The sequence below is a fragment of the Rattus rattus genome, chromosome 15, assembly GCF_011064425.1.
Source record: "Rattus rattus isolate New Zealand chromosome 15, Rrattus_CSIRO_v1, whole genome shotgun sequence".
Lineage (NCBI taxonomy): Eukaryota > Metazoa > Chordata > Mammalia > Rodentia > Muridae > Rattus > Rattus rattus.
The window spans coordinates 27,289,304-27,305,156 of NC_046168.1; the positions used below are offsets into that span (position 1 = coordinate 27,289,304).

At 42.8% G+C, this 15,853-nt stretch overlaps 1 protein-coding gene across 1 annotated transcript in view; it reads left to right on the top strand.

Annotated features, from left to right (window-relative positions):
- The window catches only part of Cdh2 (cadherin 2), a 211,572-nt gene that overhangs the window by 150,451 nt on the left and 45,268 nt on the right, over positions 1 to 15,853 (top strand). The window contains exons 3-7 of the mRNA XM_032885522.1: positions 1,843 to 2,069; positions 3,731 to 3,877; positions 5,700 to 5,855; positions 7,973 to 8,117; positions 11,338 to 11,510. Coding sequence (XP_032741413.1) covers positions 1,843 to 2,069; positions 3,731 to 3,877; positions 5,700 to 5,855; positions 7,973 to 8,117; positions 11,338 to 11,510 — 848 coding nt within the window. The remainder of the gene's footprint in view (positions 1 to 1,842; positions 2,070 to 3,730; positions 3,878 to 5,699; positions 5,856 to 7,972; positions 8,118 to 11,337; positions 11,511 to 15,853) is intronic.

A 15,853-nucleotide genomic window follows, 5' to 3' on the forward strand; every position in this document is an offset into this window, starting at 1 on the left:
AGGAGCATCTTCAGTTGGTGTTGAGACAGAGGACTAATTAAACTGGGTTCCAGTGCTCCAGACGTAGGACCCGAAAATCAAGAGTTCAGGGTCACTGTCGGCTACACAATTCAGTTGCAGGTAGCTTGAACTGTAGGAGACCCTGTCTCTGAAACCCCAATCTGAGTAAGGAAGAGAAGTTTTTCCTCACCTGTGAGTGCTCTTTGCAGTATGGACGTACCTAGCCCTTGCCATTGTATCACATTTAGTCATGACCAGACTGCAGCAGTAATTCTCTGGGAAGTGAAAACCACTTTATGTCTGATGACTTCCCTTGCCCTCCCCACGCAGTATTTCTTCAGAATGATGGACGGTGGACTGCATAGGAAATGATCTTCCTAGAGGTTGTCTAGAGCATACCCGGTTCTCGTTGTAAATGTGGAATCTCATTTTCAGTATCTAAGACAGGCTGATTAGCATTGCGCTACGCAACGCTGACTTTCTCCCCCCTCCCCCACCCATTTTCAAGTCAACGCAATTATTAGTGGTATGAATAACCCACTGAGATTGTTAAGATCCTCCTCCTTATGATTTATTTTTCATTTAAATCTTTTAAGATGCATGTTTCTTTCATTTGGTGAGAATTTACATTAGGAACACCAAAGTTCATAAGCACCCCGAGGAACAGAAATGATCAGGTTTTGTTTCTTTTTCTTTTTTTTTTCCACTCTGATGCTTTTTACTCTGAGTTTCCAGGGTTCTAGGAAACATTGTGGGTGTTGATGAAGATGCCTGGAATTTCCTTCCTTCAAGTGTTTATCTAAGATTCTGTGGCAGGAAGAATACAGGGTAACAGATAACTGAGAAACCCAGCCTTGCATGCCTCTCTAGTGGAGTGCAAGGCTCAGGCAGTGAAACTAGCGGTAGGACTCCGGTTGGTGTGTAAGACCGGCCAACAACAGTGCAGCATGAGGGATGATGGGAGCTTAGAAGGGACAGGAAGCAATACCTGAGCACGGGGCAAAGTGGACATCAGGAGCACCTGGTGGCCCATCCAAGAGATGATGACAGAAGGCAAGGCTTAAACAAGGAGATGTAGGGCCACAACTTAACCTTGGTTCAGTCCTTTCTTCTTCTCTGAGAGGAATTTGGTCCAGGACACTCAAGTCCAGGGATGCTCAAGTCTCTGCCATGTAAGCGTCCTACTATTTTCCTCGTACAAAGCCTATGCATACCCTCCTGCACACTATCTCTAGATTTTGAAATCCTTAGCAAAATGTGTGTGCTGTGGCCATAGTTGCACTCCAGTGTTTATGAAAGACAGCAAGTAAAAAAGCCTGTACCCATTCAGTACTTCAGCATAAGTGTAACTCTTTTCTTCAACCACCCTGCTGTTGCTTGAGGTTGGTATAGTCTTCTTCATAGGCATAACCTCAAGTTAGAGAGAACTCATGTTGGACTACAGAATGAAGATTAACATCCTAATGTCTCAGAGATGGCTCAGCTAGGGAAGTGCTTCCCATGAAAGCGGAAGGACCCAAGTGTGATCTCCCATGTAGGAATCCCAGGAATTATAATGTATGCTTCTCCTATTAGTCCCAAGGCGGCAGAGGCAGGCCGATCCCTAGGGCTGGCTGGCTCCTGGAGAATGGCACTGGAGCTTGAACTCGGGTCTTCACATCGGTGGGGAGTAGGGCCAGTCACACACATGCACAGGAACTTGTGCACACACACACACAGTGTGAAAACAGTTTCTGTGACTTCACACCACTGTGTTTAATAATTTAACCAAGCTCAGCACATATTACAGCGTGAACTATGCCCACCAGGGTGGAGTAACCGTGCACGTGTGCTCTTTTCCAGTGAAATTCAGCAACTGCAATAGAAAAAGGAAAGTTAAGTATGAAAGCAGTGAACCAGCAGATTTCAAGGTGGATGAGGACGGCACAGTGTACGCTGTGAGAAGCTTCCCTCTCTCTGCAGAGCAGGCAAAATTCCTGATATACGCCCAAGACAAAGAAACCCAGGAAAAGTGGCAGGTAGCTGTTAACCTGAGCCTGGAGCCCAGCCTGACTGAGGAGCCGATGAAGGTACCCAGATCCAGCTTATGTTTAACCACTACATTTAAGATTCTAACCAAATACGGGTTTAATTATTGCCATGCAAGTGGAGGGCCGGTGTTTCCATTGTTACCAACTTCATTTTCTTTAGCAGGACTTGGTTGTATTTCTAGCATAATAGGCTAAGTATATCTCAAGCAACCAGAGTTGCCTTGGAGAGCTTTGTTTATATTTTGTGATTTATAATTTAATTCAAATTAGAAGTAGTTTTTGTTCCATTTCTGAGATGTTTTACAAGCTGTTAAGTGTAACCACAAAATAAACACATCTTGGGAAGATGTCATCAGTCAAATTTATTAGGTGGGAGGTGCAGGTCTACAGCGGGGACAGTAAAGTGTTTCTGGCAACAACAAGGGTTGACTTTTGTCCTATTTTTTTTTCCAAGAGCAAATTGGGTAGCATGAAATATTCATCCTGCCACTGATGTTGACGAGGGATATGCTCCCTCTCAGGAAAGCTGTTGTGAGCCAGGGTGAAATAAATGAAGTGTGTTTCCAACAGAGACCTATTCAGCTCAGCAAATGTTTATTGAGCATTTATTCTGTGAAAATCCCTACATAAGAATTCTAAATGAAATAGAGCCATGACTTCACAAATCCCATTTTGTTTATCAATACCAGGTTCTTCGAGTTTATTCAAACTAAGATTCAGGGACACACCTATATACACTTTGAAGACCATGACTTTGAACTCTAACCATTATGTTTTGAATACTACAGTTATAGATAACAGCACAGGCCATGACGATATTTAATTATAAAGGTGATGCGCATTCACGTATTCAAATAAGATTGAATATACTAAAAACATGCCTTGTTTTTCTCTTACACCGGTATTTCACATCGTGTAAAATACAATGTATTAAGCCATTAACTGCTGAAAGGCCTCAAGCCACTTGAGTGATATACAGAGTGAGAGGCTAGTACCTAATGGGGTGAAAAGACTTGTCTGTTGTTGTTGGTTCTCCATGTTCCAGCAAACTGTCCAGGATGTTTGCACAGAGACAGCACGGCCTAATGGCTAAAGTGTCCACAGACATCGAGAGAAACAGAAGAAAATGTTGACACATAGCAGAGATTAATGCCTACTGTGCAAAGTGGGTCATTTACAGCATCCATCACAGCTGACATAGGTTTAGAATAATTACAGCATTAATTCTGTGGGATTTAATAGGGTCATAAATATTTGAGACATTCTTTAGCGGTACGTATTAAACTTCTCTTGGAATTCAAATTATATCTCAGCACATCAAGATCTGAATTTAATGTACAGTAGGCACATTACCTGAACTGTGGTCTAAACTAATGAGAAATATATAAAAGGGTGCTATTAAACTTGGTTTAATATTAACTACTCTCTAGGATGGTTTATAGAAACTGCAAGTAGTTTACTCAACTGGACTGTATAATAAATTGTTTCTAATTCAATTTCCAGTGAATAGTGCAACCCAAATACTTCATGGCACTTTTCTGTTATTGAACTAGGGGACAGGGAAAGGGCCTCCCGAGTTATTCTTTTTGTTCATAATACACTGTGGTTCCTACACACACGGGTAGCCATGAATATTGATGTGATCTTAGAAGGTGCGCTTCCTAGTCCTTAGGAAAGTTTTCTTGTTCTTTAATGCAAAGGAACCACATGAAATTGAGGAAATAGTATTCCCTAGACAACTCGCCAAGCACAGCGGAGCTCTACAAAGGCAGAAGAGAGACTGGGTCATCCCTCCGATCAACTTGCCAGAAAACTCCAGAGGACCCTTTCCGCAAGAGCTTGTCAGAGTAAGAGGCCGTCGTTGTAATTATTTTCTTGGCAGGGCAATGTTAGAAACTGTTTCTTCTATTTTTTTTTGTTTGTTTTTGAGTAGAGTTTATGGCATGTGCATGTACAGTTGAATTTGTGTGAGTGGAATTTCTCCTATGTAGTAAGAAGCCTTTCTTTGTCATCTCTTGGATTATTTATCTGCGTAGCTCTCCTAGGTCCGGGGCACTCGGTGATAGGCCTTTTGTGAATTCATGAGCCATATCACCATCCCATCCCTCCCCTTCCGTCTCTCACTATTCAAATGGTAGTCAGAACCAGGACTTTCCATGTTGATCTCTGCCCTCTAAAGATAGTTTGGGACAGAAGGAAAAGAATAAAGGGCAATCATTGCTAAACCTGCCAGCACCAAGTGCACTTGGGAGTCTTTTTATAAGAGGAAAAGTGACCTCTGATACCATTAACAGAGTCCCTGGGGCAGTGCAAAACTGGAGCCTTTCCAATCTGAGGAGAGAGAATTTTGCAGTTACTTACACTGCCTACCATCCGACCATCTGACATGGGAAAAAAATAAGCAAAATCTACAGGGTAGCATTTATTTAAAAGTACAATATTATGGAATCGTCATATTCTCACTTATTAAAATGTAAATGTTTCTATGACTATTTTAGTACTCCAACACATATTTTTGAGCCTTTTAAGTAAGTCACTTATTTGTGCTGTATATTCTATTCTAATGTGCATTGTAATTCGATTTAACAATGCCCGTAACACCAGATAGAGGTGCCTTCTATCAACCCTCAAGCAACAGGACTAAAAAACAGAATTTTGCCCTATGTTAAGAAATATCTCTAGATCAAATGGATGGATTAATTACATTTACATAGTGCATAAAGAGCTGTATTTATTACTGCCCAGCCTGCCCTTTCTCTGTCTCTGCCATTCTTCCATTTTCCATCTCTGTACCCTGCTCTGCTCTGGCATGCTTTCCCTTTGTTTGGAGTATAAAATACGCCCAAAGAACCTCTCTTTGATGCTTTATTAGGAAAGAGAACTGTAGCCTTCGTTACCACCTGAAAACCATGTAGGAGGCTTTGGTTGCACAGAGCCAGTACAATGAACGCAAAGAAGTCTAATGTACGGGCCTGTTCCCAACCAGGGAGTCCCACATAAGACTATTTCAAGCTGTTGCTAGATAATTATTACTTCTTACCGTTTCTGATGTGTGAAGACACCATGTTTTGTATTAAATTAAACACGTCTTACGTTGTTATAAATATTTTTCCATGGCAATTTTATCTAAGTAGACAATGCTAAATTTTGACATTTTGCAAAATGCATAGCTGGTGTTCCTTTAGCTGAAAAGGTTACCCCAAGTCTTTCTGGGCATAGGTAGTGTCTCTTTTTAAGTCCATCATCAAGAGTCATGGGATGGGCTTGGGAGATGGCTCAATCATAGTGTGCTTTCCACACAGCATGTAGACCTGTGCGCAGATTCCCATCAGAGACCTCAGTGCTGGGGACTCAGAAACTAGAAACCCAGGGGCGTGCTGGTTAGTCCTGGCCATGTGAATCAGGGAACTCCAGCTGCACCCAGAGACCCTGTCTCAAAAATATAAGGTGGAAGGCAATTGCGGAAGCCACCCACATGCATGCATGCACACACAGACATGACACACAACACACACACACACACACACACACACAGGAAGAGGAGGAAGAAAGGTAGGAGACATCAGTGGTGTTCTGGGAGGGGTGAAGCGAGGTGTGGAAGTGCGGTATGCCCCCCCAAACAACTCTGCCCATGTTTTCCCCTTATGTAATTGTTTTCCTCATCCTCAGATCAGGTCTGATAGAGATAAGAACCTATCTCTGAGATACAGTGTCACTGGGCCAGGAGCTGACCAGCCTCCAACGGGCATCTTCATCATCAACCCCATCTCTGGACAACTGTCAGTCACAAAGCCTCTGGACAGAGAGCTGATAGCCCGGTTTCACGTAAGCTGCCCTGTGCTGAGTCTGTGTTCATACTCCTTGACGTGTGTGTATGTGCAGTCTGTCACAACCTCGAGTTACTCTGGAGGCTCTAACGCTGAGATGTATCAGAGACGAATCTGTAGGCTTCTCACGTGCTTTATTAAGCACGTCTTTATGGAATTGATGCATGCTATAAAACAACCAATGGCAAAATAATAAGAAAGAAAGGGAAACAGCCTTTGACATCATCGCTTTTGACATGCTGGTGCTTGCTGTCAGATGCACGGCTGGGAGAACCCATGGGAACTGGTCTGTATGGACAGATCAGAGCAGCCGTGTGGGAATGTCCAGACCACAGCCGTTGGAAGAGGGCACAGTGGTATAATCGCAAGCTCATTTGTATTGTACTCCTTTTACGTTGCCTCTTTTCTTTCTGTTATGAAGAATTGTTTCAATATTGGTGTCCCAGCCTAGTCTTTCCATATTTCCTCCCTTTTATTGTTTTATAGTTTGTTCAGGGACATCATTACTTCACTCGTGCATTGCATGGCTCCTTTTAGGACATGTATAATGTAAATTACAGTTTGCAGGGATATTGATCAAGACCCTCTCTAACCTGAGAACTCGTCTTCTCAGGTTCTGTCATGTTTGTCTTTCATGTGTAAATGCTTAGTCTCCATGGAGAGATTTTAGTAACAGGAGGGAGGATCTAGACCCAGCCTGTGAGCCCAACGCCATTGACCACATTCCTGCAGGGCATCATCACTGCCATTAAGCCTTGCCTAAGCTTGGTGTCTCTGGACTCTTACTTGGCTCAGCAGCAACGTTTAAAGTCCTGCACCTGCATGAGCTTTAGAAATCCTGGTGTCTCACAACTTCAGTGTATGCCCCAGGACTGAACAGAGAAGTGTAGGAAAAGTTAGATATGTCTTCAGTTGTATAACTCAGAACTCACTCATTACCTCGATTAATTGGCAAGCCTATTGTTTGAAATTCATGGAAGGAACTGGGTTGAGGTAGCACATAACACTCTAGTCAGAGCAGTTCCTATTGATGATCATAAACACGCCAGTGAGTTTTCCTTTGACTCCCCTCCATCTAAGATCCTGTGGCTGAAATTCAGAACGTAAACGTATTTATCCGAGACTAGAGCGAATTGTTCTTTAAATGCTTGCTATGTATGCATTCAAAGCAGTACCAGGGAAATGGAATTAATTACGGAATTGCAAGTATTTAGAGCCATTAGGATTCATTATTTTACGTAACTATAATTAAATTTCAGTATTAGGAATTTGTTAATGGAATATATTGTGTTAAGTAAATCAGGAGGAAAATATCTCTAAAAAGGATTGAAAAGCAGTAATAAAATTTACGTTGTGTTATGTGTTTGGTAACCTAGAAATTCTCTTAAGTAACCAACAGCATCAGAGATTACAGGGAAACTGTAGAATACGGTGGGAGTATTCCAGTTTAAAAGGAATGGTGCAGCACAATATGGCATTGCCTTTTAAAGAGCTGCAGCAGATGTTTGCTGGGAGAAAACATTAGAAAGACAGTCAGGCCCGAGTACATTAGTGACTGTATGTGTATGTGGAGGATAGCAACATACAGTTTCTCAAAGATGACTGCTGATACTGTCCCCTGGGACTATGGTGAGGAATGCCTTAAACATGCATGCATTCTTCACGTCTCTCTGAAAGGCCTTAAAATTTAAAAATTTATGCGTAAATTCCCTGTGTACCTGTAATTTTCCAGATCATTTCTCATTCTCTCCACATTCATATACTGACCCTGCTGTATCTAAGAAAAGGATATTTTAGATCTGGACACAGCGGGCTCTGAACCAGGGTTGGTCCACAAAGAGCAGTGTGGTTATCACAAAGCCCAGTTTCTCGGTCCTCCAGTGCTCTGGATGTGGATCAAATCAGTTCAAAGCTGTGTACTAAGCACTAGGCCTGGCCTTAAGGATAGGAGGCTACCTCTCCCCTCAGACTGTGGGTATCTCCATCTTCAGAGGGGAACCAGAGCAGCTTTTGCATGACTGTCTTCAGAATGCTCTTGCTACTGTGACATACATGTACATAGTGACCACATGTAACAGATCCTTAAATGCCTCTGCCCTCTGGTTGCATTTGCAGCTGAGGGCACATGCAGTTGACATCAATGGCAATCAAGTGGAGAACCCCATTGACATCGTCATCAATGTCATCGACATGAATGATAACAGACCTGAGTTTCTGCACCAGGTTTGGAATGGGTCTGTTCCAGAGGGATCAAAACCTGGTGAGTTAGAATGATACTGTGGTCACGACTTGAATAAATGTTATACGAGAGCTGTTGAAGTAGCCTGGCTGGTAGAATGTTTGCTTAGCAAACACACGGTCCTGGGTTTGATCTGTAACACTGCAAAAGAAGTGGGACTGAGCATGGTGACCCACACCTACCATGCATGTCGGGAGGAAGAAGCAGAAACTCAGGGTTCTCCTCAGCTACATATTGGATTCAAGGCCCACCTGTGCTATCACATATACTTGCTCAAAAAGAAAAAAATTGTTGTTAACTGACATAGCAGTAAGAAAAGGAAAGTCTTGTATGACATATAGCTGTAAGGAAAGATCCTGTATGCCTTTTAATTTATTTGAGACAAAAGGAAGCAACTCAGGGAAAAAAACTGATCGAAGACTGGAAACAACAAAATAACTTCACATCCACATGATTTTCACCATGTTTGAAAACCAAGAGACCATGGAATCTAGAGTCGCCTCCCCTTGCTCTGTAGCTGACATCGTGAGGGAGCCGCTTGAGAGAGGCTGGCGTGTACAGAGCACCAACTCCCTTACAGGAGGCAGAGAAACAGCAGAATCCACCAGTAAAGCTACTTGGTGTTTCTGTTACCAGGCAGTGAAGCCCCCAGCTCGGCAGGACTGGTGACAGCTGTGGCACGCTGGGTATTTACTTCTCGAGTGCCACATGTCCTCCACGGTCGCCTTTCAGCCCGCAGAAGGAAGTGGCCTGGCCTTGAGGCAGCACTTGCAGAAAGCCTCTCGCCTTTGTGAAGTGGTGTTTGACTGGCGGTTCAGATCCTTGTACTAAAAACATTCCAGTCACAGAATAGCCAGGCCAGCGAGACCTATTTAATCTGAAAACCTACTAGACCAGGCACTCAGTAAGGGGATGAAAAAGCGAATGTTTGGCCAGCTGGTCAGATTTAATGTTTTGAGATATTCAATTATTCTGTTTCATAAACTATCAGTATTTAAGACTGCACTTCATAGGACCTTGCGCCTCTCTGCCAGTATCTATAGCTCTCTGGTGTATCAGCTGATCTGCGGGTAGAAGCAACTGTGCCTTAAACCCTTGGCCCCATGTATCCTCATCGAGAAAGAGAGGAATGTGTGGCCTCTGCCCTCTGCGGCTCCTTCAGACACACTGTCAGACAGGATGACCTCCAGTCTTACACATTTAAAATCCAGTAAAAGGAAATAGATCCTTACTAAAATGGATCTTGTATGGACTCTGGAGATGGCTCGGGAGTTTTACATACTTGCTACCAAGCCTGAAGGTCCTGAGTTTAAGCCTTGGGAATCATTTAGTAGAAAGAGAAAGCTGATTCCTGTATACAAGTTGTCCTCTGATCTTTACACGCATACTGTGATGTGCGTGCGCGCGTGTACACACACACATACGCATACGCACACACACACACATAAACACACGCACACACACAAACACACACACATACACACGCATACACACACAAACACACACACATTCACATACACACTTACACACACACACACACACAATAGAATATATCTCGTGCAAATATCCTACAATATAAATAGACTTTGGGCATTTTGACTACAGATGTTTTGCAATTAAGTATCATTTTCCTATGTGTTTGGTTGTTTCAAACTTTACATAATACACTGCTTCAGAGACCATATTAGAAATGAGCCATTCAGGCTGTATTTACTGTTTATGTGACCATGAGTTTCCAGTTAGGCATCTCATGAATGAAAGCCTCTGAGTAGCCACTGTGAGGACCGCTGTACTTCCTGTGCTTTGGAAGTGCTCTGCTGGGCAGGGCTTGACTATGACATCCCTCTTGACTTAAACTGTGCCGTAAGCATTTTAACTCCAGGTTCTGGAACCAGACGTTGTTTTTGAACAACCAGTTCATGTTGCAATGTTAGCTTATCAGGAGCTGTATGATCCACTCTGCCCTGGCTCTGGGCACAGTGGTAACAAGAGAGTTCCTGCCCTGTGGGAGCATCAGATCCAATAGGGGGAGAGAGAAAGGGAAAGCCAGTGAGCTACCATCTAGGATATCAAGTTTCCAAAGTGAGTAATGGTGGAGACGCTGCTTGATGAGCTGAAATGTCCTGCTGAAAGGGACAAGTTCTGAAAAGACATTTGAATAGTACGACTAAGCCATGGCCAGTTCTAGGGTACAGGGTAAGTGAGGTCTTCCTTCAGTTCTAAAGTAAATCCAGACTCTGGGTTTCTTAGAAGACAGAGACAGAACATTTTCTGATTCAATTCTAAATAGATCTTACAAACTAGTCTAAACGGTGACTGTACTTCTTAGCATCTCCATGGGCGGAGTGCTTTCCAGATTTACTGTCTAAAATACCCAGTGGGTTGAAATCTCCAGGCCAGGGACAGTCTCCTTTTCATCTTTGAGGCAGTGGTAGGACCCAGAGTCAAGTATCTGCCCAGTGTAGCAGAACAGTTCTGCCTAGCATGCTTCTCTCTGAGCCAGGGCAATGGAGTGAGCCCTGTCCTTTACACAGCTCCCTTTCAGAAACTGACTTGGGCATTGGAGAAAACCCCCCTTGAAAGCTCCATGAAATGCTACTATGGAACAAGAGAAGGTCTGGTAGTCATCAAATACGTTTGTAGTAGCATCTGAGTTTCTTGTCTTTTGCATTTATGTAAACTTAAAGTTGGCTATGGAGCCCTTTGAAGATCACGGAGTAGATTTGTTTTCTAAGTGTGGGAAAGTTGAGTCTGTAAGTATGTGTACTTTATGATTTCTTTTTATATTTTGATTATGTTTATTATGATGACGTGTACAGGCTTGACCTGAAGGCCAGTGTGCAGCACTCTCTAAGTCAGCCCCTCGTATTTTTCGGTCAGGATCTTTCATAGGAACCAGTTAGGGTAGGCTGGCCTGACTGGGAAGTGAGTCCCAGGAATCTTCCTGTGTCCATCTGCACCGAAATTACAAGTGCACCCCTTCCATAACTGGACTTTTTTCCTTTCACATGGTTCTGGGCATTGTCTCTGGCCTTTAAGGCTTGCCCGGCAAACATTTCACTGACTGACATTTATCTACACTGCCATGGTTGAACGTTTTAAAAAATATTTTTGTATGAAGGACTGAAAATGGTTTTATTATGAAAAAGTGAAACTGAGACATGCTAACATACTAAGGATGCCTGGTCTTAGGGGCCCTGAAGTGACAGATGATCATGTGACTTCTCTGTTCACTCTCTAGGGACATATGTGATGACTGTCACTGCCATTGATGCAGATGACCCAAATGCCCTGAATGGGATGCTGAGGTACAGGATCCTCTCCCAGGCGCCCAGCACCCCTTCTCCCAACATGTTTACAATCAACAATGAGACCGGGGACATCATCACTGTGGCAGCTGGTCTGGATCGAGAGGTGAGCAGACCCAGAGCTGTCCTGAGAGGCAAGCCAGTGGTGGATTTAATCTCCCAGTCATGCTAATTTCCATTCTAGTCAGGGGTTTTCAGAGAACGTTATGTTGTAAATGAGGTGTGTGTGTGTGTGTGTGTGTGTGTGTGTGTGTGTGTGTGTGATATTAATTAATGTTACCCTCAGTGATATTTGACTAAGTTAAGCCAATGTTTTCTTCTTTGCAATTTTTAAAGTTTGTAAGAGTGCTCCTATTTTTCTTCATTGTCAATTGTTTTTGTGGGGAACTAAGTTAGACATCATAGTCAAGTAATATGTATCCAAACGCATTTTTATGATACCAAAAATACTGTGTATGTGATTGGGTCTCTGAGGCTTCTGTGAATTGCATGATGGGTATTGTACAAGGAAATTATCATCTTTATTAGAAGTTACTCCTGAACTCTAAGAGAATTTACTTTCCAGTTCTGAAGGCTGGTACTGTGTTAATTCCACTGTTGGGCACACTTCTGGAATACTATTTTGTTGAAGCTACAACATTGATGACACTAAACACCACCACATAGTCTAACCGTGCAGGTTTGGTAAGGTGCCAGGTAGATGTGTGGAGCTGAGGACTGTTGTTGTTTGCTGGTGAGGTCCCATCTCAAAGGCCCTTTGAGCCTGTTTTTCTTGACAAGGAACCTTCCCATTCTCTGGCCTCCCTGTGCCTTCTCCCGGCATCTGTCAGAGAGATCCTGTGAAATCCTTTTTCTGTTCTGTGTCTTGGCAGATGTCTTTCAGCTTCTAGATAATCATTGTTTGCATGAATTCTTTTAAAGTGTCAACACCTAGAGATTGTGGTTTGCAACTTTCAGGCTGAGCCAGCTTCTGCAGTAACAGAACCTCAGATTATGTCAAGTAAAAACATTACATGCACCATGATATATATTATTGACAGGGAATTGAGAAGTTGGTTTTTATGTTCTCTCTACTGCAGTAATGTGCATGTGAATTGAAGACAAGATTGCTATCATAATTAGTTATATACACAAACTTGTTCTAGAACCATCATAACCAAGTAACAGAACCAGTCAGGAAAAATGTTCAGAAATCCAAAGATGAATTTAGTTTTTGCTGTATGTTTAAAATTTAGCAGGATGGAGAAACAGCCCAGTGGGTAAATGTGTTCACTGTGCTAGCATGAGGACCTGATTTGGAATCCCTCAAGTCTACATCGAAAGCCGGTCATTGCAAGGTGTCTATAAATTCAGCACTCTGCAGGGGCAGAGACCAGAGAGTCACTAGGGCTGCCTGGTGGCCAGCCTAGCTCCACGTTCTGTGATAGAGACCATGTTTCAATATTTAAGATAGAAAGTGATAGAACAGGACATTTGGCATTCTCCTCTGATCTAGACAGGGATATACATCTGCAGTCACACATGGATACACCACACATACCTGATAAAGCAAAAGAAAGACAGCTCAACATAGTCTGAGTCTTCCCACCTCTTCTGCTATAATAGAAAACGCTATTCTGACACACCCATAAATTCAATATGAATACCATATGTTGGATGAGATTATGGAGTATTTTTCAATAGTCTCTCTCCAGGGTAAGGTTGAGTATATCAAGAAAATTTAATGCAGGTTGCAACTCTAATATTTCTCCTTTCACACAAGAGTTCTTGTGCGATATGGAATTAAGGGCTTCACAAAGTTTCTCTCTAAGATTCCTCTTGCTTTTAGCCTGGCTGTTTCATGACAAGAGAGAGGCATAAAGAATTAACAACAGTTTTCCCTATGCAGACCCACCACGTTTAAAAATCAGAGAGGCTATATTTAGCCTGCAGGATAAAAGCTTGAAGTGGGGTATAATTGTAGTTAAGTGTATCCTGCAGTTCACGGGGAACCATCCACCACCCTTGATAACACTAATGCAGAAATAGATGGGAAGCTATGGGAGCATGGGTTAGATATGATATGAGGAATCACTTCTTGACAGTGGAATTATTAAAAATCAACAATGAGTTACCATTGGAAATTATAGAAAGCCTTCCATTTTCTGAAAGTCATTTCAGCAAGAAAAAAAAAATACATCTATCTTGGACAGTTTATGGTAATTCTGCCTGAGGCCGGGCTTAAATTACTTTGACTTTTTATGCAGGCTTGAATCCCTTTATTTCTATTAAAATTCACAGTTTCCTTTTTGTAGAAAGTAATTTTCACTATCATTCTTTCAGGATGTATGACACCTTTCAGTGATGGAGTCTCTAACAGTTGAAACGCTTACCAGAGTCACCTTTTAATCTTTCTTTAATCTGCAGTTTTAAAAAATGTCTGTTCTTTAAGGTCTTGAAATCTAAAGCCATCAATCCCTCCCCACCCCAATCGGTTTGGGGATTTTTTTTTTTTTAAATGCACTCCTGACTCTTTGCTACATTGCTTGTTAGTGCTATTCCTAACTTTTAACCTTCTCTGTTTTCTTTTTGTTTTTTTGTTTTTTCACTTTATTTCTAATCTCTGCCTTCTTAGGGTTACCATTAGCACTTAGTTTTCTCAGTTCTATGGCAAAATACTTGAAAGAAGCAGTTTAAGGAAGTGAGGGTTCACTTTGGTTCATAGTGCCAGGGATGCTACAACTTATCATGGTGAAGAAAGTATGGTGCCCGGAGCAGGAGGCCTTCCGCAACCAGGAAGCAGAGAGGGAAAGGGATCCATGCTAGAAAGCCATGAGTCCAGTGACCTATTGCCTCTACATCTTAAATGTCTCCAATCTTCCTGAACACTGCTACCAGCTGGGGACCAGTTGTTCAAACACGTGAGCCGGTAGGAGGTACTTCACATTACAACCATACCACCTCCCACAGTTTGAATCTGGGGTTCTATTTGGTGTGAGCTGTTGGACCTTCTTTAACCGATAACCCTGGGCCTCCACGTCTATAACATTGATCTCCTGAGAGGCTTGGCAGGATACTGTAGTAGTTTAAGGAACAGAGGGTGGCAAAGTGCATGGAGCATTCAGTAAATGTGCTGCTCAATAAATCCTCGTAGCCATTTTCCCACTGGCATAATTGGCAACTCCTTTTTTTGATCAAGCATTGTCCATTATTTTTCTTCTACAGCATTGTTTTCCTGGCACGGAAAGACCAGCGTTTGCTGTTTCTTAGGCCAGATACTTCTTATCCTTGTGCCCTGGGCTCCTTGTTGGTCCTGACATGGGATCTCCTACTCGCTGTGGAGTTCACTTCTCACTTCCCTTCAGTCCCCTTCATAATCTGCACATGTGCTGAGTCTCCTCAATGCGAAATGGCTCATCTCGCCTCCTGGAACCAAGGCAGGGGTCTTTATCTTGGCGTCTCAGACCCTCAACTCCTCCTTCATCCCTTCATTTAAACCCTCCAGAGTCCCTTGCTTTCCAACTTGGAATAAGGATGGCATCGCTCATATAACCACTTGCAATTCCTTGCAAATATAGTTTCATGTGCTCTTCCCGTGTGTGCATACATGTAGAGAGACAGGTGCAAACAGAAACTGAAGTAGGAAAAGACACAAAGGTTAGACATGACCATAGAAATGTGTTTAGGGGTACATTCCTGAAGACCTAAAACAGTTCTACCTCAAGAAACTTCAGAAGCCCTTCAACAGTTGGCTTTCACCTGTCTGACCCAGAACAAAAGAAAGGCTATTATTCAAGACCAAGCTTTCTCAACCAGGCAGAGTGTACAGACACTTTGAACTAGTTCTTGATGCAGGCTCTGTCCTGTGCATGCTCCACAGAATCCCTGGCCAGAGCCCATTATATGCCAGCCATACTTGCTAAGGTGTTACATTGTAAAGGATATTCTGGTTGGGCACCTTCAACCTGGTGGAGAATTTCTGGGGTAGGCAGAGGAATTGACATGGAGGTGGAACAGGCCATGATGACACTGAATATAAATACAGAAAGTGGGGGAGGAGGGCATGATCATGGTAGCTTTGCTAAAAATGCACAAGTCGGTGAGAGACAGGGTTGGAAATAAAGTTTTTTTTAAAAAGCCTTTATCATCTGGATCTCTGAGGGAAGAGTTTGGATCTTGCATCCCGTGTAGCACTTTGAGTCCTCCCAGAGATTTGAACGGTCACACATCAGCGCCAGGCAAGCATGAGTAAATAAGCCAGGCCCTCTGGATGGTTCAGTCGCTGAAATCATAATAAGCTAGCACATCTTAGCAAAGCGAGACCATTTTCCAGCATGGCGTTTAGACATGGCGGCCATGTTATTTACCAAGTGGGTACTTTCGTTTCCGCAAACACTGTAGTTATTGTAGTTGAGACAAGATCTTACTCTACAGTCCAGACTGGCCTGGAATTCATTTTATAGCCCAGAT